At 48.0% G+C, this 24,302-nt stretch overlaps 1 protein-coding gene across 1 annotated transcript; it reads right to left on the bottom strand.

Annotated features, from left to right (window-relative positions):
- Nucleotides 1–16,993: 16,993 nt before the first annotated feature.
- Nucleotides 16,994–22,069, bottom strand: PRR23E (PRR23 family member E). The gene is made up of 2 exons (XM_055260001.2): nt 21,925–22,069; nt 16,994–18,615 (listed from the first exon to the last, which is right to left on the bottom strand). Exon 2 carries the CDS (start codon nt 18,518–18,520, stop codon nt 17,768–17,770), a length of 753 nt encoding a protein of 250 aa, XP_055115976.2. The 5' UTR covers nt 18,521–18,615; nt 21,925–22,069; the 3' UTR covers nt 16,994–17,767.
- Between the last annotated feature and the right edge of the window lie 2,233 nt (nt 22,070–24,302).

The following is a 24,302-nucleotide window of genomic DNA, read 5'->3' as shown; positions in this document are numbered from 1 at the left end:
AATATTTCCTGTACACTCCTGGATAACCACATCAGACAATGTTATACTTTCCGCTTCAACTGTCAAACACAATTGAGGAAACTCAAGAGGAGTAGCAAAGTTTATTGCAGTTACCCTATTTTAGCTGCTTCCTTCCTGAGGTTCCAAGATTCCATCTTTCATCATTTCCTTTCTGTTGAGCCATTCCATTCCTTTCCGTTAACCATTCTTTGAGGGTGGATCTGCTGGCAACAAATCCTGTTCGTTTCCTTTATCTGAGAATGTCTTGATTTCTCCTTCATTTGAGTTGACAGTTCTTTTCTTTCAGCACTTGAAAGATATTGTGCCATCTCCCTCCAGCCTCCATTGTTGCTGATGAGAATTCCACACCACTCAAATTGTGTTTCTCTTACCGGTGTCGTTTCTCTCTCATTGCTGTCAAGGTTTTTTCTTTATCTTTGGTGTTCAGAACTTTGACTGTCATGTGTCTTGGTGTGGATATCTTTAGGCTTATCCTGTTTGGTGGGCTCTGCTGCTTCAATCCGTAGGTTATGTTTTTTGTTAAATGTGAGAAATTTCCGGCCATTATTTCTTTGACCTCTTTTTCAACCACCCCCCACCTTTCTCCTCTCCTTGGACTCCCATAACTGAAATGTTAGATCTTTTGTTACAGACCCACAGGTCCCTAGGCTCTGTTCAATTTTCCCCTTATTCAGACTGGGTAATTTCTATTGTTCTGTCTTTAAGTTCATTAATTCTTGTTTTCTCCATTTGGCTGTTGAGCTCATCCACTGAGTTTTAAATTTTCAGTTATTATATTTTTCAGTTCTAAACTTTCTGTTTGGTTCTCCATTATATTTTCTATTTCTTTGCTGAAATTCGATTTTCATTTGTTTCAAATATGCTCTTTTCTTTCTGACACAGGATCTCACTCTGTTACTCAGGCTGGAGTGCAGCGGCACAATCTAGGTTCACTGCAGCCTCAACTTCCCAGGCTCAAGTGATCCTCCAACCTAGCTTCCCGAGTAGCTGGGACTCCAGGCATGTGCCACCATGCCCAGCTAATTTTTGTATTTTTTATAGAGAGAGGGTTTCACCATGTTGCCTGGGCTGGTCTCAAACTCCTGGCTCAAGCTGATCCACCTGCTCAGCCTCCCAAAGTGCTGTGATTACAGGTGTGAGCCACTGTGCCCAGCCTCAAGAATGTTCTTAATTGTTCAGTGAAACATCTTTCATGTGGTTGATCTACAGGGTTAGATAATTCCAACATTCATGTAATCTCAGTGTTGGCATCTGTTGACTGTATCTTGTCATGTAAATTGAGATTTTTCTAATTCTTGGCATAATGAGTGATTTTTGTTTGTATCCTGACATTTGTGGCATTATGCTGTGAGTCTTTGGTCTTCTTTAACTGTTTTGGCTGGCTTCCTCTGACACCAGGCCAGTGGAGGAAAAGGAGGATCACCTAGTTCCAGCCAAGTGGGGCTGGAAGTCCATGCTGTCCACTTGGCCTTCCTTGGCCTCGTGGGGAGGTGGGGTGGGAGTCCAGTCTCCCCACTAGGCCTCCACTGACACCAACTGTTGGGAAGAGGAGGGTACCTCATTACCCCTCCCTGTGCAGCCTCCACTGACACTGCGGGGATGAGGACCTTGTTGCAGCCAGGCAGGAATACAAGTCCCAAGTCCCCACGTAGGCTTCTCCCATACCCCGGTGGGGGTGGGGAGGGTGGGGTAAGGAAAGGGGGAGGGGTGCCTCCTTACAGCAGGCAAGGGCCAAGGCCAAGGCTGCGTCCCCATCCACCTTTGCTAATGGAGTCAGGCTTTGGTTTTTCTATGGGGTTTGGCTGTGGAAGGGTACTTAATTGTCCTCATGTTTTCTGATTTGCCGGGCTGCCTCTTTCCTGGGGCTTTGGCTAGAGATAGGAGGCTTGAGTTCTCTTCTGTCTATTCCTACTGGCACCTCTGGGTTGCTGGCTTTCCCGGCACCCATTCCAGGTTATAGGAGGGAAAAGAAAACTCGGGAAATTTACAGCCAGGTCCTTCCCAGCCCCTGCCTTCTCCCCTCCATGGTTCCAACTCTTCTCATGTTTGTTTTATGAATAACATCCAAGGCTTCTGGCTGTACTTAGCAGGATGAATAGGGAGAAGTGCTCTACTCCAAGTTTGTCTGGAACTGGAAGTATCTGCATGTGTGAATTTTATTCAGAATAATTAAGACGGATGAAAGTGCTATTTAATATTTGGTATAAAAAAGTAGTGTCAGACACATTAGGCTTTGGCCATTCATTCTCAAGCAAGAAGGCGAAGGCAGCCTTGGAGATGAGATCTGCTGAGAGGTACTTTGTTGAGGACAGACTCTGCGACCTGCAGCACTGCAGGAGGATGAGGATGCTGTAGGGGGCTGGGACAGCCTAGGCTGTGCAAGGCCTGGCAGGTGGGTGCCCTAGGATCCTCCAGATTCCGCAGTTCCTTAACAGGAATGTTGGACAGGTTCTGGGGGATCTTTTGTATGGACTGTGAAGTTCGGCCATGTGTTGGGATGCGGGGGAAGGAAAGAGCTGTGCTTTCTGTTACACACATGGGGGTGTCGAGGTGGCCCAAGGGGAGCCCCTTGGCAGTTCCTCAGTGGGAACTTACAGTACTGACTTAGAACATTGGTCAGGATCTCCAGGACTAGGTGAGACCTATTTGACCATAATGTATCAAATAAACTCTTGCATTTGGTGAGCTAAAATGGTACTTCATGTTTTCACATCTGTGTTCTTGTCCACTTCTGACAACCAGAGGTGGATGGACAGGAAGAAAGAGATGCAGGCGTACTCAGCACACCATGGCGGCATGGGGTGTGGCCTGCTGTCACCCTGGATGTGTGTCCTGGTGGGGGTCCGTGTTCCAGAGCCTTCCAGAAGCTTCTGCTTGAGGATATTAAATCTCATTGTGTGTCTGCAGGTGGGGGATGGGGTTCCTATTCTATTCTTCTTGGTATTTCTCAACCTTTCGAAGCTTCTTTATTTCTGCAAAATCTTAGTCATTGATTCTTTGAATATTTCTGTCCTTTCTTCTGTGAGACTCTGGGATCCAGGTGCCGAGGCTTTCTCTGCTGCGCCTCTTCATCTTCCTGGTACCTGCTCCATCACTGTCCTTTCTGCATGCCTTCCGAGCGAGTTCCCCCACCTCATCTTCCAGCTCATTAATTCTGTTTTCCCTGCTATGAAGGCCTTCGTTGTCTCCATTATATTTTCATTCCCAGCATTTTCTTAAGGGGTTTCTTTGAACTGCTTGTTCCTGCTTCAGGACATTGCCTGGCCCTGCTACAGGGACTGCTGTGCTGCGGGGTCCTGCTCTAGGCTCTGGTTCTCCTGAGCTGCCTGTCCCTGTGTCCTGCGCCTGAGTCAGTGCTCCCCTTCGAGCTCTCTGCCTCGGAACGTGCTGGCCCAGGGTCTCATTGGTGCCATTTCTCACTCTCCTCCAACTGAAGTCTCAGGTTCACCCACACCCTGACTGCTGCCCCCGGCTTGGCGCCCCTGCCCCTCCCCGGCACAGCACTTCCCCAGGGCCATGAGCTCCTCTCCCTGGGCTGTGCTCCTGGCCTGGGTGCAAGTGCTGGGAGGAACTCACTCTGCTGTTCCTAGAGCCACGTCTGTCCCACCTCAGTGGGGTGCTGGCATTTGGGGAGGGCAACAGCTCTGCTGTTTTCCTTGTGCTGTGAGCAAAGAGGCCTTCCTGGAGCCGTGAGGGAGATGGTGAGTGCCCAGGGCTTTGCCTGGGTGCTGAGAAGTCCCCTTGAGACATCCTTAGCAGGAAGTGAGGTCATGAGGAGGAACCCATGGGAGATGGCAGCCTATGTGTGGCACTGTCAGGCTGCCACTGCATCCCTTGGGGGTGGCGGATTCATCCGACATGTCGAAGGCTCATTCAGGACCATCCAGCCTCAGGGGCTGCCCTGCCGCACAGGCACAACTCAACCTGGGGTTGTGGGTGCCTCAGAGAAGACAGCATCCTCCAGGCCAGATCCACCAAATTTCAAACCAAAACCTGAATTGAATGTCAAAGGGACAGGCTTGGCGGTGTGGGAAGCACGCATGGGGCTCAGTCGTCCTCCTCTGACCATTCCTCCCCAAAGCTTCTCCCTGCCTCGACCTGATTATTTATTTTTTTTTATTTTTAGTGGACAAATCATAATTGCCTATATTTATGGGGTACAATGTGATGCTTTGACATATGTATACAATGTGGAATTATTAAATCAAGCTAATGAACTTAGCCATCACCTCACATACTTATGTTTTATGGTGAGAGCAATGGAAACGTAATCTCTGAGCAATTTTGAAATAGAGGTTACTATTGGCCTTTCCTTGCCCATGTTTCCCCCTCTGTGGAATGGGGAGGGTGGTGCTGATTTCAGCGGCACCTGCTTACAGGGTTAGCAGCTCATGGAAAGCACCTGCAACTGTCGGTGCCTGGAAAAGTGAGCCACAATCTCATTTTCCCACCTCCTGATTCTGACCACCACCAAGGAACCTCAGGGGATAGTCAGACTCGGGAAAACATGGCACCTTAGCCCTCATGCCGTCTGGTGGGTGGTTAGTGTCTTTAGTTGTCCCCCATCGCTCAAGTCAGCCCGGGGCACAACAGCCACACAAAAAGCTCTATAGCCTTGAGGCGTGTGCTGTGACCCATCCAGCCCTGGCAGAACCACCAGGATACCAGAGCGCCTGGATAACAGCACTGCAGGGTGAGTGACTTGCCCAAGTTACACAGCAGCTCAGAGCCCGGAGTTAGCCCAGGAGCCTCCCCCAGGGTCCCCACCTCTCCCCACAAGCTCACTGGGATTCCCCTCCAGTGGCCCCGCTGTTCTTTCCGCAGGTGAGGGAGGCGAGGCACTGCATGGACACAGGACTGCACTGCCCAGAGCCTGCGGGCCTCCTCAGGGTCTGGCCTAGGGTCCTGGGGCTGTAAGCAGAGGGTTCTGAGGTAAGTCCTGGGGAGTCTAGGGCTGGTGAATGGCCCGCTTGGGGGGTGCACCCACAATGACTGCGCTGCTGACAGTTGTACGGAGCCTGGGGAACATGACTTCCTTCCCACTGTAGTGGTTGAGCTGCCAGGCAGCTTGACTGGGGCCTCATGCTGGGCTCTGATCTCCCTTGCTCCCAGGTCACAGCAGGCTTTTGACAACTCCAATCCACAAAGGCTGAGACTCAGCGAGATCTGTGTCTGCCATGGGAGCTCTCAGGATTCCCAAACAGGCCCGGAGTGGTTGGGACTGGGGGTGCAGCCCCCGAGGAGAGTAGTCCTCTTTCCGTCCATCTCTCAGCCCCCAAGTCCAGCTGGCCCCTCATGCAGGCACAGCCACATGCTTTCTCATGGTGCTGCTGGAGGGAAGGTCGGGTGCAGCACCTCTCAGCTCCTGTGGGGCTGCTCAGTGCCTCAGGGCCCAGAGGACTTGGCACAGCCACCATCAGCCACTTTGCATATGTCCAGGCAGACAAGCTTCAAGAGGCCCTCCCTGGCAGGTTAGCAGCAGGTGGGCCTCACGGTCCTGCCTGCACTCCAGCCTCTGGGGCCAACTGATGGACAGGCTGAGCTCTGGTGTTCCCCAGCAGGGAACGCCAGCTTGTCAAGCCTCCAGTTGATTCCTGCTCTTGATAAAGCCCGGGGTGCCCCCATGCTGTCCAGCATGAGGGTCTCCATGCAGCGTGCACATGCCCGCACCCTGCGTCCCCCTCAGCCAGGGGCACCCTATGGCCTCCGTGTCTCACAGCCCCCCTGCCCCCACCCCAGGCAGTGTGATCCTGCCACATGTCGGGTCCAGATGACATCAGCTGCTAAAAGGTTTGTAGTGAGTGCCCACCTGGTGAGTGCCATCTCAGCTTCATCAGGGGGTATCTTGAGAGAAAGGTGCAGACCAGATTCCTCCTGGCATCCTGAAGTGTAGCACACAAATATTCTCCAGTGGGGTCACACCAAAGGCAGTTCACAGGCCCATGGGGAAGTTGGTTAAGGTATCGGCCCTCTGGCCTTCTCCTGCATAAAGGCTCGCTCCAGCAAAGGCAGACGTTCCAGCACATCACAGCCACCACATCCTCCCCACCAAAGCCTGGACAGAGGACAGCTTAGGGCACAATATTCTAGCCAATCCAGAGACCTCTAGCGGTGATTTCCCAGGGCTAGCCCACTCTGAGCATGTTATGCAGATTAACAAGCCACCAATTCCACCTTTGAAAATTAATTTCTAACCCTTGTAAAGCAAACTGGCTAGCCTCTGGTGTGGATGACACAGACAGATGAGGTACCACTGGCAGCCACTTTGCAGTGTGACTTTTCTTAGGAAACAATGGCTGCAGGCCAGAGTCTGAATCCTTAACTAGGCCATGCGCCTCTGGGGTGTTACATCACACAGCCCATAGGCACAATGTCATTGCTGAAATGTCACAGAGACCTCTGGTCATAGGCATCCTAGGGCCATTCTGGCCTGGGCCTCACCGGAGGGGCTGTGGGTTGTGGTCACTCTGCCCACTGCTCCCTGACCTCCAGCCCGGGCCTGGCTCCTGAGCATGAGCCCCAGGCCCCACTGCAGCCTGGATTCTCCACCTGCCGTCCAGCTCAGGCTGGACGCCTGACCACCGTCCTGGCAGCCTGCCTGCTTGCGGCTCCCCAGCCCTCACTCCTGCCTGCCAGCAGCGACTGAAGGTGTTGGCAACTGTGACTTCGATGGGGCCGGCAGGGTGGGCTTCCCCAGCCCTTTCCCTATTCACACAGTCAGAGGGAACGCTGCAGCCCATACCCTCGCCAGCTGTCATGTCCGCATCCTGCCTGCTCACACCCCTTGTGTAGGGTCACAAGATCAACTGGGCCATTACCTCCTCCAGAGGCTTCCACGGTGGCAGGGAAGATGGGCTGGGAACCAGGCAGCCACAGGGGTTGGTGTGCAAGAAGCGTTCAGGGGAGCACCGGGGGCTGCATGGGAGCAAGTTGGGGGGCAAGTGGTTTCCCTGAGGTGACAGGGATTTGGTATTTTAGACGCCTTGGCTGAGTGACCCTAAAGCCTCTGGCCTCTTTGACTCAGTCCTGGCCTGTAAAGTGGCGATGGCAATCAAACCTCCTCAAGCTGCTGTGCTGGTGAAGGTGCTCATAGGCACAGGTCTCAGCACGTGGCCAGCAGCTGAGGCTCAGTGCTTGTCAGCTGCTGCTGTTCTTCTCATGACCACTATCATTGTTAGGGTAAGTTGGGGAAGGCCGGCTCTGTCTCTTCTTACAGTGGCAGAGGCCCTAACCTCTTCATGCCTCAGTTTCTTCATCTGGAAAATGGTGCTAGTGCCACCCATACTACAGGAGTAAATGTGTGAACTGGGGTGCAGTGCTTTGCTCCCGCACAGTGTGGGTGCTGGCACCATTGGTCTGCCTGGCAGCCGGGCTCAGGGGCACTTGTGCTGGGTACACTGGGCCAGGCAGAGCATCACTGGGGCTTGAGCAAGGGAAGGCCGTGGTCAGAAATGTTTCACACGATGCCTCTCCAGAAAGAAAAAGGGCAGCTCCTCCCATCCAGAAGCTGGCCAGGCACTTACAGCTGGGTCCACTGTATTAGACATTAACCATTGCACAGAAGACCAACCAAGGCCAAGGTCACTGAGACATGATGACATGAGACAAAGCAAGGCCACTTCATGATGTGTCTCTGCCCAGACAAAATAAGGTCACTCGCTGTGCCACCCACAAAATACCAAGCAACCACTCTTTCAGCCAAAGTAAGCGACTGCCACTTCTGTCCCCCCTGACAGCCTGTCTACACACACCCCCTCTATAGATAGGATTTAGCCAGAAACCCAGTCGTGGTGTTGACCCACTTTTTGGCAATAGCCAATCTGAGCCAACCCCTGCCCTTAGAGTCCCAAAAGTCACTGAAACCCAGGGGTAGTTTCTTTCTAGCACGCCACCCAGGGCCTGGACAGTGGCAGGCCTGCTCTGCCCTGCAGCTCAGCCCTCTCCAGGCAGGTGTGCCAGCTCTCAGAGGCCCCCTCTGCTTCCCACTGCTGCACTTCCACAGGGCACAGCCTGTCCCTCCAAGAGACAAATCCCTCGAAGTTTTATAAACCAAGTGAATTTAATTCAGAGGATAAGTTCTCTGGGTGATGGAATTGCTGGGAAGCCTGATGGGACAGTGATCAGCTCTGTCAACCATGGCCAGAAGCCACCATCACTGCAAGGCTGAGGAGACAATGGAGGGAAGTGATGCTGCCAGGACCCACACATCAGGGCATTGAGAGGGAGCCAGGCCACAGCAAGGGCCGCCCAGGGGAGCCAGAGCCCAAGAGGCAGAGAGAGGAGGGGAAGACACCCTGGCTTCTCCCCTTCCTCTCACCCTCTCGCCAACGCCTGCCAGGAAGCCACTTGGCAAGGGAGCCTGGGAGCTGTAGGGCTTCGGTGCAGAGCCCAGCAGAAGGACAACAGGGGCAAACTGGTAGATGCCCAGACCCCAGGCCCAGGGCGAGGAGTGTGCACCCCTGCCCCTGGCCTTGACCTTGCAAGTCGACTCCTTCAACCCTGGGTCGTGTGAGCATCTCACAGGAGAGGCTGGGGCAGTCCAGGCTGGTGGTAGAGGTTAGGGGGACAGCTTCTCTGGCTCTGGCTGGCCAGTGTGTCCAAGAGAGGAGCTGCCCAGGGGTGGAGGGTGCCCCATCCTCAGGGTGTCCTAGGGAAGGCCAGTTGGGCTTCAACCCCAGCACAGAGATAGAGTGTGAGTGGGGAAACTGAGTCAGAAACCTATGAAGAAGGGAGCCAGGGACAGGGTGCTCCTGGTGCTTTTCCAGTGCTGGGTTCCACCGACTGGGAAAGGAAGCAGAGACTTCATTTCTTATCTCTGCCCCGTACGCGGGGCAGAACCGAAACTCCATGTGGGGAACTTGGGGCAGACAGGAGTGAATGTGGCTAAGGCCAAAGATTCTAGGTCTGTCCTCCAGAGCTCAGGCTGTGCAACAAGGGGGAATCAGGGACCCAGTGTGCTTCTTGTGGCCTGTTAGAGCTGAGGGTTGGGCCGTAACACCGACACCTACCAATCTCTCTTTTTAGCAAAGCAAGTCTAGGCTTGAGACAGACACCTTCAGCCAGTCAGAATGTAATCACATTGTTCTGTTTTCACTGTATCTAGTTTCATATTCTACATCTGGTAAGTGATGCTGAAATTTCCTTTAGTGATTTGATTTAACATGTAGTGCATCTATTGAAAAGGCATTACAGCCATGCGCAGTGGCTCATACCTGTAATCCCAACACTTGGGGAGGCTAAGGCTGGTGGATCACTCGAGCCCAGGAGTTTGAGACCAGCCTGTGCAATACAAAAATTAGCCAGGCCTGGTGGTACATGTCTGTAGTCCCAGCCACTCAGGAGGCTGAGGTGGGAGGATCACCTGCCTAGGGAGGTTGAGGCTGCAATGAGCCATGATTGCACCATTGCACTTCAGCCTGGGTGTCAGGAAGAGATCCTGTCTCAGAAAAAGTGATTATATGGAGTAACAAAAGCTAATTTAAAATAAAATATATCATCTGTGACTCAAGTCTTGAAAAAAGTAATATATAAAGTACAAGAACAGGGAGAAGCTCTAACGTGGGCATAGGAATGCCAGGAGTTTGGAAAGGAGTTAACTATCTAAATATCGCCCTGTGGAAAGGCAAGTGCATAAGCCTGTGGAGGGTGAGTGGAGGTGAGGTGGAGGGCGTGCAGGCTGGTGGCAGGACAGGCCTAGGGCCAGCTTCACCCCTGCTCTGTGCTGTCTCCACTCCTGAGTGGTTTCGCACTCACGCTGGCCCACATCTTCTTTCCTCCCCTCCCTGGTTGTAGCACACAGCTCATCACTCCTGACCCACAGAAACACCAGCCTCTTGTGTTCCTTGGAGGAAGTGGCTCTGGAGGATGGCTGTCAACCTCCAAAATGTCCCACCGGGCTCCAAAGTGAACTTTGAGTTTAAATGGGAGAGTCCTGAAGATGTCCTCCAGCTTTGGCACCCAGATGCCTTCATCAATGCTGCTGCAGTTAAATGGTTAGACAGTGCACGGTCCCTACGAGGATATCCCGTCGTAACCCGGCGCCCTCGTGTCTGCTGAGATGGTACACAGGCACATTTGGACTTGCTCAGGGTGTGGCCGGGAGCCCCAGGTCAGCAAGGCGTGTTCATACTCGGGAGCTCAGGCAGGGTTCACAACGGCAGCTCAATGAGTACTGAGTGGGCTCCTGTCTTAGCCATGGTGCACAGCACGTGTGTGGGCTTTGTATGGGGGCAGTGATGGGGTTAACAGTCTGAGCAGGGTGAAGAGGCCGAAGAAAAGGAGGATCTGATGCCCAGATGCTAAGTTCTGGGACCAATGCTATGGCAGCCCCGAGCCTGTCCAGGCAGGAGCTGCACTGTGGGATTCTGCTGCTGATGCCTGAGACTGGGCTGAGGGAAGCTGGTCCCCGCCAGGGACTGAAGCTCTAGGAGCTCCTCAGCCCTGTCCAACAGGCAATAAGGAATATACCACCTATGAAATTTGTGGGACAAAGCTAAAGAGGTGTGTATTCTGCAGAAAATGTATAGCTTTAGGTTCATCATAAGGCGAAAAGAGAAACAACACTACGCTTTCCACTGAAGTTTAAAAGAATAGCAACAGAACAAATCCATGGAAATAAAATGAAGGGACAAAATACAAAGGCAGAAATCCATGAACACAGAATGACAAAATAATAAGAGTGAAAAAAATGATTTCTTTGAAAAAAACTTTGATAGACAAAACATTGAGAAGACTGATTAAGATGAGGAAAAATGCATTTAAATAAAATACAGAACTATTATATAAAAGAAATATAAAAACTAATACAAAAATAAATGTGATAAGCAAAATGGTAACTCCTTTATTCCTTAAAAGTCCCAGGAGGCTGGGCATAGTGGTTCACGCCCAGCACTTTGGAGGCCGAGGCAGATGGATCATCTGAGGTTGGGAGTTCGAGATCAGCCTGAACAACATGGAGAAACCCTGTCTCTACTAAAAATATAAAAATAGCCAGGAGTGGTGGCACATGCCTGTAATTCCAGCTACTCAGGTGGATGAAGCAGCAGAATCACTTGAACCCGGGAGGCAGAGGTTGCGGTGAGCTGAGATTGCATCATTGAACTCCAGCCTGGGCAACAAGAGTGAAACTCCTTCAAAAAAAAAAGTCCCAGGAACAGGTGATTATAGGTGATTTTTCAAACTTTCTCATAAATAGAATCCAGAAATTTCTTTTCAGAGGAAAAGCTGTGAAATTTAGTTTTTGAATTCAAAACTGGTAAGGTCAACACAAGAAACATACCTAGATTATGTTTCCCTTATGTAAAATATCCTAAATAACACATCAATAAACCAAATGCAAAATATACTGCAAAATACAAAAATATAGTCAGATTTAGTTTATCTCCACAATTGCAAGGATGATTCAACACAATTCACTGCATTATTAGCCTACAGAAGATAACAAAATGATTAATACAAGATGACAGTAGATACAAGAAAAATACTTTGATAAATTTCAACCCACAACACACATCTGTAAATAACTGCAAGATCAGGAAACTAAAAATTATAGTTAATGATATAAAAGATTTAAACTACACAATTAGCAACTTGATCAGAACTCTTCCATATATGGACATATAAAGAACGCTATAATGAAAATGTACTTAACAAGTTTACAAAATTTACTGGGCTTATAATATCTATAAATTTCAAAGAATTGGTTTTATATTGCATTCTCAAGCAATGGAATCAAGTTACCATCAGTAATAAAAAATGACCTTAGTGATCATATTGGTGTGAGTGTCCACAAGCCTTTGAAGATTTTTTTCCTGTTCCGAAAGTTATCCAAAGTGTGTAAGTCTTCCTTGTGACTTAGAATCCCATGAGGAAAAGAAATGGAATGATACTTTCAGGAAAATCTGCTGACCTAGGAAAAAGAGTCAGCAAAAATATCCTTTAAAATAGTAGGCACAATTAAGATGTTTCCAGACAAACATAAGCTGAAAGAATTCCTCATGATTCAAAGCATGAAAGTAGTTCTTCAGGCTGAAAGAAAATGATTCCAGGCAGAGGCATTGAGATTTTGGCAGGAAAGAAGACTGCTGGAAAGGGAAATATATGAGTAACTGTATAACAGCAATGGCTGTCAGTCTCAAACAATAATGTCTTGTGACACTACCAACTTAAATAGAAGGCATTACAACAATAGGGCAAAAGCAGAGGGAAGAATGGAGTAAAACTGCTGGAAGGCTCATGCATGATTTGGAAAAGTAGTAAAATACAAATATAAAGTAGGCTGTAACACATCAAGGGTACATATTTTAACCTCTAGAGTAACCACCAAAAGAATAATACACTAATGTGTAACTAAATAGTAATAGAGGAGGTACAATGGAATAATTAAAAAATACTTCGAATATTATGAAAGATGGCAGGAAAGGAGAAATAAAGGAACAAAGAGCAGAGGGAACAAAGAGAACACAAATAGTGAGATGGTAAACTCAGGTCAATGATAGCAGTGATTCTGTTAAATATAAATGGTGTAAACAATCCAGTTAAAAGACAGAGACTGTCAGACTGGATTGAAAAAACCAAAACATCTACCTGCTGTTTATGAAACACTTAAGAACACGAAGTGATTGAAAGTAAGGCAAGCACCAACAAAAAGAAAAGTACACAGGCAGTGGTGTCTACAGCTAATGGATCACAGGCAGTTATAGATTTCTTTGTTCCTTTTCCACCCTCACTGCTTCACTTGACTAGCCTGAAAAGGAAAAGTGGAATGAATATATTATCATCATACAAAACAGATGTTAATGTTAGAAGCATTGAAAGATGTCAAGTGGGACATCTTATAAAAAAGACAAATCATCTTTTGTCCCAAATTTGTTATATACCTAATAACATAACTTTAAAAATATAAAGCAAAAATCAACAGAACTAGAAGGAGAAATAGAATAAGTCACAGAGTTGGAGATTTTAATGCCAACTCTGATGAAATAAGAAGATAAAAAGCAATAATAACATATATTTGAACAAAATAATTATCCAATTTCACCTAAATGACATACATGGAATATTATACACCTAAACTGCAGAATTTTTAAGTACATGGGAAAATGTACTAAAATAGACCAAAGGCTGTTCTACAAGCCAAGAGGCAACAAATTTCAAAAATTAATTTGAAGTAGATTATAGACCTAAGTATAAAATGTAACACAATAAACCTTCAAGAAAAAAAAATGAGACTATGTCCATGACCTTGGGTAAGCTATCAAACAGGCTTTTCAAAGCACTACCCAAAAGAGAAAATATTAATAAAAATTGGATATCCATAAAACTTACAACTTCTGTTGATCAACAGCTCCCATTTTAAAAGTAAAGAGCCACAAAGAAGATATAAGCAATACTTGTGTCTGACAAAATCTTCGTATATAGAGTAAGTGCACACACACCACATACCCCACAACCAACCCAAGGAAAAAAAACCTGCGACAGTCACTCCACAAAATAGGATATATAGATGGCTATGTGATCTGTCCTAGGTTTTTTAAAAAAGCTATCAAACACTGTATATTGTTGGGGCAACTGGGAATATTTGAGTATGTTCTGAATAATAGACATTAGGGAATTATTAATCTTGTCAGGTATGATAATGATAAGTGGTAGCGTAGGAGAATGCTCTTATTTCTGAGAGGTGCACGAGGAAGTGTCAGACATCTGTGATTTACTTTCAAATGGTTTAACAGATTGATAGACAGCCCTACAAATGGATAGATAATCCATATGCATGATACTATGCATAAGTGTATTTGTTTGTATGAATAGAGACCAAGAGATAAAACAAAGGTTGCAAAGTATTAACAATTGTATACAGATGGGGGATACATAGGTGTTCCTTCTATTACTCCTTATAATTAAAATTCTTCAAACAGAAATGTAAAAATGCAATTGCAGTAGTCCCTCCTTATCTGAGGGGAGTATGTTCCAAGACCCCCAGTGGATGCCTGAAGCCACAGATGGTGCCGAACCCTGTAAACACTGTTTTTCCTGTACACACAGTTTTTCCTGTACATACCTATGATAAAGTTTAATTCATAAATTTGGCATAGTAAGATCAACAATAAAACAGGACAATTATAACTATATGCTGTAATAAAGTTATGTGAATGTGGTCTCCCTGTCTCTCAGCATCTTATTATACTACAGATCTCAGCAACCTCAGCATACTATTTTTTTCATTCCTTATTAAGTGAAGAACTTTCACAGTTTCACTTAAAGGATGTACTTTACGGCTTCTCTTTGGCCTAGGTGAATTGCCAGCAGCACTCCTCTAGCGCCTTGAGGCCACCATTAGATAAAACAAGGGTTCCTTGAACACACACAGAGGTACTCCCACTGTGGACCTGATAACCAAGACAGTGGAGTGACTAACAGGCAGGTGATGAAGACAGCATGGAACCTGAAGACAGCATGGAACTTTGGACAAGACAGGCTCCATTCCCAGGGCAAGACAGAGATCTCATCACACTACTCAGAATGGTGGCCCCTTTAAAACTTAGAAATTGCTTATTTCTGGGATTTTTTAGTTAATATTTTCAGACGAAAGTTGACTGTGGGTAACTGAAACCTCAGAAAGCAGAACCGAGGATAAGGAGGGACTGCTGTATACCTCAGGAAAGCTGAGAAGAAAATGTAAAAACAGATTACGAGAGGGAGCCCCACATGTCCTCCTAGCTCACTGCAAGCAGCTCTCTGTAGGCTCTGCCCCATTTAGCAGGTGGCTTTGGGGGCTCTGTGTTCCTTGTTGGGAGTGGGGGAGCTCAGCCTGTGGGAGACTTTGGCAGCACCAAGGGGCCACCCAGGTGTTTTTGGGACACTGCGGGAAGCAGTGGTCAAGCAGCCCAACAACCCAGGCTGCCCCCATTCTCCGCAGCCCCTGGGGGGCCAGCCGTGTGTGCACCTGTCATCAACAGTCTCCTACATTTGCTCAGTCTTTTGCAATCAGCGTAAAAAGAGAAAAGCATCTGGCATGAGCCTTGCTGCCCTCATCCAAGAACATGAAGTTCCTAAGAAAGCCTCAGTCTGTGTAAAAGGCACTTGCAGAAACAGAACCATCTTGAGAAACCACCACTCTAGAGATGGCATCATCCAAAACACAGAGCAAGAGAAAACTATGGAGAGCAGAAGGGGTGATCTCCAGGCTGGAGGGAGAAATCAATTCCCCGGTGCTAGTCTGAAGAGCTCCCTCTCCCCTCCCCAGCTGAGGGTCTTGGAGACCTGCAGCCCTGTCCCTCCGCACCTGCTCTGGGAGGTTACACGGATGCCTCATCTCAGGCTGGGTTTTCCTGGGTTTCCCTAGGCTATCATGTCCTGGAGACAGAATTGGGTTTCTTCAAGGTTAATTCAAACCTTCTAATAGATCAATTATTTCAAATTCCAAAAGTATACCAAGAAACTTGGCAATCTTTCTCCTCCCTTCAATATGTATTTTTAATGATTTCTCCTTCATCATCAGCATAAGATCGGCAAAAGGTATATAAGCACTGCCACTCAAGAGATTCAAGTTTTGCTCAAAGTGCTGTGGATGAAGCTATAGTTTTTTGGGTAGTGCACATATTATTGGTATGAATATTGCAAGTGAATAACTTCCATACTAATGCTCTATCAATATCATATAGACATTATTTTAATTCTCATTAGTCCATTATAACAGCAATAATAATTGGAATACTAATTGGAGTATTATAGAAATTCTATATGAGACTTTTAAACTACAAACAATTTTGGTTTGTCAGGCTATAAGAAAATAAAATTTATTTGATTTTCCTTAATAGTGATTATTTAAAAAGATAAACAAATAAGAATATCATATATCATAACTGTAGGATATATTTTAAAGTGGTATATTTAGAGGGAATTTTATAGCCTTAAAAACTTGTAATAGAAAAGAATTAAGCCTAAACATGAACTAGCTGTTATTAACTTTAAGAAGTTACAAAACAAACAAGCTCACAATGAGAAGACACTTCAAGACACAGAATTAGTGAGTAGAAAATAGATACTAATAAAACAGAAAAATCCATGGGAAATTTTCAATATATACAATATTTGAAAAGAAAAGTAGGGGTACAGCCATTATAGAAAACAATATAGAAGTCCCTGAAGAAATTAAACCTAGAAGTACCATATGACCCAGCAATGCTTCTTCTGGGTATGTACCCAAAAAACATGAAATCAACACCTCATAAAGATACCTGCACTCCCATGTTCATGGCAGCATTATTTACAATAGCCAAGATATGGAAACAACCCAAATGCCTATCAATGGATGAATGGATAAAGAAAATATTATTATATCCATATATATAATGGATATAGAATATTATTTAGCCTTTAAAAAGGAGATCGTGCCATTTGCCATAACATGCATGGGGCATGATGAAATAAGTCAGACACAGAAAAAAAAATTGCACAGCTTCCCTTATATGTGGAATATTAAAACAGAACAAAGAGCTAAAATACAGAGGTAGAGAAAGAAGCGGTGGTTCCCATGGGCTGGGAGCAGTGAAACTGGGATATGTAAGTCAAAGGATACTAAATATACGTAGGCTGAGCAAGCCTAGAGCTCTAAGGTACAGTATGAGGAATAAAGCTAATGAAACGGCATTGTACTGGGGGTTTTTGTCAAATAAGTAGATTTTAGCTCCTCTTGTCACCAAAAAAAAGTAACTGTGAGATAACAGATGTTAGTCGGCTTCACTATGGTAACCATTTTACTATCTGTATGTATCCCATAACATCACGTTGTAAACCTCAAATATACACAATAAAATTTTAAAGAAAAATGGAATACAGCACATAACAAGAAATACAGCAAGAAATAGTATGGAAAACATGTTAATAAATTTGAATAAGCAAAATACACTATACATATATACAGATATGGCTAGGTCTCAAATTAATGAACGAAAAATTGGAGAAAACATGATTTATAGCATTGTATCATTTATTTAAAAATTTTTAAAAGCATGCGCCATACATTTTACTGGTGTGTGCATTACCCCAGAAAGTGCTGATGGGGTGAGGAGCGAGAAGAGCACACCCATAAGGACCCAAGGGCGCTAGCGCTCTGAATGAGTCAGCATTTCCTATTCTGTGTCCACTGGAACAAACAGGTTTTGGAAGCTTCCAGGCAGAGCCCACAGCAAGTGCTCACTGGATTCCATGGGTTCCAAAGTGCCTGAGTGTGTGGTTCCCTGGAGGACACACCAATGCTGGAAGAGACAGCAGCAGGCCCCACAGGGTGGCCAGGGATGCGGGGGTCCTCCTGAGGGTCTTTTCTGAGGAGTGGCCGAGAGAGTCCTGGGCTGGAGGGTGGCATAGGTGCTCAAATACCAAATCTGGAGGCCTATTCTAACTGAGCGCTTCTACAGGTTGGATTGAGCTTAAATAAGCTCATTTTACAAGGTTGCATGCATGCATATTTGAGGACTTACAGCAAATCTACTAGAGGGCTGGCCCAGGACAGTCTGGGGAGGAGAAAAGGTGCCAGTATCAGGGTTGAAGGGCAAACAGAAAAACAAGAAAGTAAAGAGAAATAGCAAATAGAGGGGCCTTGCATGAGTCCAGGAGGTATACTCTGTACTGAGGAATAGCAAACAACTTACATCTGAGACTCTTCCAAAAACTCAAAGTCCACAGCTGGCTGGGCTCCACCAGACATGTCTCTGATTGTTGGGTGGGTCTGTGTCTAGAGGGCTGATTAGCACTCAAAGAGGCGGCGGCGGCGGGCCCTGCAGGGCGACCGGGAGGAGGAGCGGGAGCAGCCGGTGTCCAACCGAGAATCTTCAATGGGGGAAGGGGGCAGAGGGAGGAGCTCTGAACTGCAACAGGGCAAAGGCGCCCAAATACTGAACCTGGAGGCCCATTCTGAGGGAGGGGCTTTGCATGTCTTCAAGTAGGGAGCTCCTCTGGATGGCCCCCCTACGGCAGCCCTGGGGGCTGAGCTGGCTGGAGTCCAGCATCCCACCTGGGGACAGTAGCTGGAGGTAGCCCCGCCCAGAGTGGGAGAAGCCAACGAGTAGGTGGGTGGGAATCTCATGGGGAAAGGAAATAGGTTGGGGGCCAAGGCAGCCAGGTACGGACTTCCTATGAGGGGGTCAAAGCTGGAGGCGCCCCTCCAATACAGCCACACTGAAGGCACCAAGGATAACCTTGGTGGGGTTATCCCCTCTGGAGGGGGATAACCCATCCAGAGACACCCACCATAGAGCACCCACGGGTAAGCCCAGAAGGCTGGGTAAGCTTGTGGGGAAAATCCCATGCAGGAGTAGATGACAGGCCAGAGGGCCAGGTCAGTTACAGGCTGGGCTCCCAAGCAGGTACAGGAACCATAGGCAGAGCCCATGGCCACCCAGGGGGTTGAGGCTGCCAGAGTCCCGTGGGCTTCCTCGGAGGCCTCAAAGGCACGGCGGACCTTCTGCTCTGCTTGTTTCTCTGATGCACCTGTGCCCATCTTAGATGAGCTGTGCTCTTCAAAGCCCCAAAGGGTCTGGCAAGTGCACTCCTCCACAAGCTGAGGCCACACGCACCTCAGGGGTCTCCTGGTATCTGCGGGGTGAGCAGCCAGCCAGTCAGAGGGCAGGGAGACCAGGTCGCACAGGAGGGGATGGGAGGAGGGGGACAGCTGGGGGTGAGGTGACAGAAGAGTCAAGATCAAGGCATCTCCAGGGAGGATGAGGAGCAAGGTGTCCTGGGTAGGAACGAATGGCCCCTGCAGTGGGGCACAGCAGCCACGTGAGGCACGTGAGGCATTTTCTAGGGACATCAAAACAAATTCCAAATTCAGTTCCTCATGCTTCCGTCTATGCAAGTTACAGAGACCAAAGACTGGAGAGTACAGATGGCCAAGTCTGTTGGAGACCTGCTGGAGGGAGAGTTAAAGATTCAGCAAAGCCCCTAAGCTGACAGATGAAAGAACAGCAAAGCCAGAAATCCACAGAGGCCACCCCAGGGCAGGGGCTGCTGAAGGGGCAGACAGGTCCCGGAGCACTTCATCCTTGACAGACACTTGCCCCACAGAGCGGGACCTCCCAAAACACTTCCTCCAAAGGACGCAGTGTCTGAACACAAGGCCTGTCAGGTTTTTCCTGGAATGTTCTGAACAGCATATTCAGCACCCACATCTGACACAGTGAGGACATGATGGAAAGGAAGTGAAGGAAGTGAAGAGATGATCAAAGGCCCAGCATCCAGAAGAGGGCACACCAGGTAGCACCAGGTGTTTTTCCCCAAAACGAAGGTCCCCCAGAGGAATCTCCTTGAAATTTGGAGCTGTTTCTGAAATAAGAACTGATGTACAGTACATGCTTTGACTGTTTTAGGTGACAAGGATGTGGCACAGAGAGATGGTGGAGGGGTCCTGTGGCCAGGAGAGGACACCCCCAGCCCCAGCATCAAGGAGCAGAGGCTGGTGCAGTCAGGACCCTTGGGGTCCTGAGGGCTGGGGTCAGGGGCAGCAGGGAATGGAAGAAACTGAGGCACAGCTGACTGGAAACACCCCACAACCTCCAGCGAGGTGAACAAGAGGACCCTGTATGAGAAAGAAACCAGCCAGGTGTCTCCAGAGTCCTTTTGGCAGAGCCTAGAGGGAGGCTGCCCATTGGAGTCAGGAGCTGAGCAGATGAGGACACTGGGAAACCTTTCAGGGTACAAGTGAGGGCAGGGAGGGACTTCCTGGGGGCAAGGAGAAGCAGTCAGATCACGAAGGTGTCCCAGAGTGCCTGCCAGAACTCTCAGGGCGAGCACGGCAGGGAGCCTTTGGAAGCCGCTCTACCAGCTTCGTGTTTCAGGAGCCTCTCTAGATCAAAGGGTGGACCACAGATGGAAGAAACCGGCCCGGGAAAGGAAGAGAAATGGATGTAAGGAGAAGGAGAGGAAGGTGCCAGGCAGATGCTCAAGTTTCTGTCTTGAGCAACTGGGGTGTGCCAAGGAGCCGCTCCCGGAGAGTTAGGTCTGTGTGGGCTGAGTGGGTCTGGTGTATCTCTTCTCTCCTCCACCCAGGCAAAACACAGTTACAGGGGAAACTGGAGATCTGACAGTGGCGCTCCCCCTCCTCTCTGCCACAGAGCGGGCGGACAGGTTTAAGGGAAGAGAGCACCAGCGCTCTTTCTTCTGGCTGGGGTCCTGGACCACGGGAGGTGCTCAGGTGTGGCCTGATGCTCTGAGATGGAAGCTTGGGCAGGGTCAGGGCAGAGGGCCCTGTGTGGCTGAAGAAGCATTCATTTCCTCCCGAATGGGCAGAGGACCTGGGATGGAGGACAGGCCAGTAGCCCCAGGGAGGATCTTCTTGAGGGACCTGAAGGACACACAATGACAGCCAGTGACAAGAAAGGAGCTTAGTGTTTCATAGATGCCTGCAGGGACAGAAGCTGAGGACCAGTGGGAGGAGGCCCAGCTGAGATGCCTGCAGGACAGATGTGGACCACTGACCAAATGGCCCACCCAGAAATCTGAGGCAAAGACACCCTGGCCCCAGACTGCAGGAGCCGACTCCTGGAAAAGGGGGCAGGAGGAAACCGAAATGCACTGAGAAAGTCTCAAGTGCCCAAGGTTACCCATACTGAGTAGGAAATCCTTCTTCCCCAACTGCCCAAAGGGGCCCTCTAGATGGAAAATCAGTTCTGGAAAAACACACTATATTGTATGTACTTCTGGCCTGTGATACGCGTAACCTTGCAAGTTCAGATCATCCTCTAGAGCAAGCTTGTCCAAGCTGCGGCACAGGACGACTTTGAATATGGACCAACACAAATTCGTAAACTTAAAACATTACGAGATTTTTTAATGATTTTTTTTTTTAGTTCATCAGCTACCTTTAGTGTCAGTGTATTTTATGTGTGGCCCAAGACAATTCTTCTTCTTCCAGTGTGGCCCAGGGAAGCCAAAAGATTGGACACCCCTGCAAGAGTTAACATGCACAAATGCCTAGTTAGTTTCTCAAAAACTTAAGTAATGTGGTGGAGAAGGCCCTTTGTGCATGATACCAAGACAAGAAAATATAGGCAGATAAAACTGGCTATTTAAAAATTGAATGTCTGGTTAAAAAAAAAAAGCCACAAAATTATCATGTTCAAAATCAAAAGACAAACCACAAAATAGAGAGGGATATCTCCAACATGTGGCAAACCAGAGCTAATCATATGTCAGATACAGACAGCTCTTGCTAGTCCACGGCAGGTAAATAAAACCTTATCAACAATCTCGCCCAAGGGCAACCACAAGCAAGCCACAGAATAAGCTACACAAAATCATGTAAAAATGTTCCACTTCACCATGTTTTTTAAAAAATCAAATTACGAAAATGGAACTTTGATTTTTACAATTAATTTGATAAAGAATAAAGCCCTATACTGGCTTTTCAAAGAATATGGAGAAAAACATGCTGGTTTTGTTGTTTACTCTTTAGTAAGTAAAGAGTAAACAGCTATCAAATTCAAAACCCGATTTCCTTGTCCGAAGAAGCCAGACTGCCTTCATCTGGGTCCCCTAGGGCGGGCCTGGGAGCTGGGCAGAACATAGACCACATTAATCTGGGCCGCTACCCACACCTCGCAGCTACAGCGGGTGGAAGGATGATTCTGCGAGGGGGCAGGCAGGAGAGTCCTGGGCTTGGCTTTTAGGGGAGGGGCTGAGGCTGAGGGAACAGGTTGGAGAGAGCTGTCTCATAGGGTGGGGTGCGACGCGGACACTTTCAGGCCTGCTGAACTGCAAGAGAAGCAGGGAAGGGGCGGGAAGGAGAGGGGAGATGCCAGGAGTTAGGTAGGAGAGGGCGGAGAGGATGGTGTCAGAGAAGGTCCTCAGGCCCTCACCCCACCCCCTCAGCCATCCCATCAGGCTTTGTTCTTTCTCGCTACTTACCCACTCGGTCTTTCTAGAACGTTTCTTTCCAGCGAAGTCCCTGAAGTGGTTGAGGTTCGTCAACAGAGTTGAAATGCTCTCGCAAGAGGTCTTGGAGCTCCCTAGGCGTTACTGTCCCCGGTCCAGGTGGCGGCAGGAGACCACTGGAGGCTCCAGGTTCCAAGCGGCCCAGGAGCGCAGTCCCCCGGGCTTTTACGGGAATGCCCGCAGCCGCGGGGCGGGGCCTGGGCTCCTGGCGGTGGTCAGAAGAGGCCCCAGGACTCAATCAGTCTCCGAGGTGTAGACGCTGGTAGGGTTGATTGGGTCAGCTGCTTATCCCAGAAATGAAGGTGGAACTCAATTGTATTGAGGGCTACGCCGAAGAGCGCAGAGGTGTTATCAGGGTGTGAAGACGTTCTCCTCTCGGATGGGAGGCATCTGGGAGGAGTCCTGCAGGCGGTAGCTTTCGGTGGAGTCTGCACGCTGGATGGGCCCCAGCCGTGCTAGGGGAGTGGAGCTGACTAGAGAGGAGACAGGAGGCCCACAGGGCCAGAGGGGAGGCCAGTGAAGCTGGAGCAGAGTGAACGTTTCGGGGAATGTAGAGCCAGACAGTCAAACGGTTGCGCCTTCCGCCTTCCAAGGCCTTGTGGATGGGGCAAAAGAAGTTGGTCTCTGTCCCGGGAGCAACGCGAGCCATTGCAGAGTTATCATCAGAAGCAGTAGTGTGCTCAGCTGGGGCAGATCCTGCGTTTGCCGAGTCCGAAGCTTAAACAATTGGGCCATCCCACAGGAAGAGATGTCAAATGTTCTGAATGTGCATGCTCCTTTGAGTGCAGTCATTCGGGTATGCAGCTCCCAGTACCCCTATACCCTAACGTTTAAGGGGAGCTTCCTCTGTGCTGGGTTCTGTTCTGAGCACCTCTCAACGCATTTGCTCATTTCTTCCTCACACCACCTTGGGAGACCCACGTTAATGCAATCAACGGGACCCAGAAAATCCAGTTGCTTGTCCAGAAGGTCACAAGAAGCCCCAAAGTAGACCTTCTAAAATGTATACAACACAACTGATTGTTCCAGATGACCAGCAGCAGTCACTTCTCTCTGAGAGCCCCAGCTGCCTCTGGGTGCTGATGACATTGTGCCTTCCCTGCTGTTCAGCCCAGAATGGTCATGACCCCCTATTGTCCACAGACTTTGACATTCCTTCTTGCTTTCCTTACCTTTTCCCAGGCCTCTGAAAATAGTCCATGCATTAACATTCAGTGTTCTTCAATTAACCACTTGAATGTTCCACACCGGAACCTTGCCCAATACACTTTCCTTGTTTCTTCAGAATGGTTCTTGCCTTGAGTCATATTTTGTCTGAGACCACCCTTACCATATATGCTTTTTGTTGAGTTGTTAGCATTACTGTCAGTATTCATCTTTTTTTAAATTTGTTTGTTTGAGACAGGGTTTCCCTCTGTTGCCCCAGCTGGAGTACAGTGGAGCGATCATAGTTCACTGCAGCCTCAAACTCCTGGGTGCAAGCAATCCTCCCACCTCGGCCTCCCAAAGTGCTGGGATTGCAGACAGGAGCCAAGGGGCCTGGTCAGTACTTATCTTTCAATAAATAACTACTTCATTCATATTTGTTTTCCTTAAATTAGTGAATCAATAGCTATATTCTGCCTACATGAATACAATATTCTTAGCACCATTTAAAAATTATCCTTTCATATTTCCCCTATATTAACATCCTATATTAATGTGGGGAATATTACCTTGATCTTGTTATATCATTTTTTAACCCATACTTATTTAGACTTACTAACAGCTTTCACTAATGACTGTGTTCACTGTTGCATTTTGACTTACACAATTTCTTTCTTGATTAATTTCCTTTAAAATTTTGATTCTATAATTTCTTTTTTTTTTTTTTTTTTTTGAGACGGAGTCTTGCTCTGTCACCCAGGCTGGAGTGCAGTGGTGCAATCTCAGCTCACTGCAAGCTCCACCTCCCGGATTCACGCCATCCTCCTGCCTCAGCCTCTCTGAGTAGCTGGGACAACAGGCGACCGCCACCACACACGGCTAATTTTTTGTATTTTTAGTAGAGACGGGGTTTCACCGTGGTCTTGATCTCCTGACCTCGTGATCCGCCCACCTCGGCCTCCCAGAGTGCTGGGATTACAAGCGTGAGCCACCGCGCCTGGCCAATTTCTATGATATATAATTCATATAATTCTATAATTTGTATCCTGTTAGTCACTCTATGAGGATCTGTACATAGGAAAATTTGCAAAGTTTCTATATGCAAAAACATAGATCATTCTTAATTTTGATTGACAATTTGGCTGGGTATAGAATTCTAGGTTCAGAGTTACTTGATCTTAGCACTTTGAAAATAATGTTTAATT

Source organism: Symphalangus syndactylus, chromosome 21 (assembly GCF_028878055.3).
Source record: "Symphalangus syndactylus isolate Jambi chromosome 21, NHGRI_mSymSyn1-v2.1_pri, whole genome shotgun sequence".
In the NCBI taxonomy this organism is placed as follows: Eukaryota; Metazoa; Chordata; class Mammalia; order Primates; family Hylobatidae; genus Symphalangus; species Symphalangus syndactylus.
Note: the sequence above shows the minus strand (reverse complement) of the source record. Positions and strands in the feature narration are given on the sequence as shown.

Coding starts and splice junctions, on each gene's coding strand:
- PRR23E (XM_055260001.2), bottom strand. CDS start 18,520: ATGGGCACAGGTGCATCAGAGAAACAAGCAGAGCAGAAGGTCCGCCGT.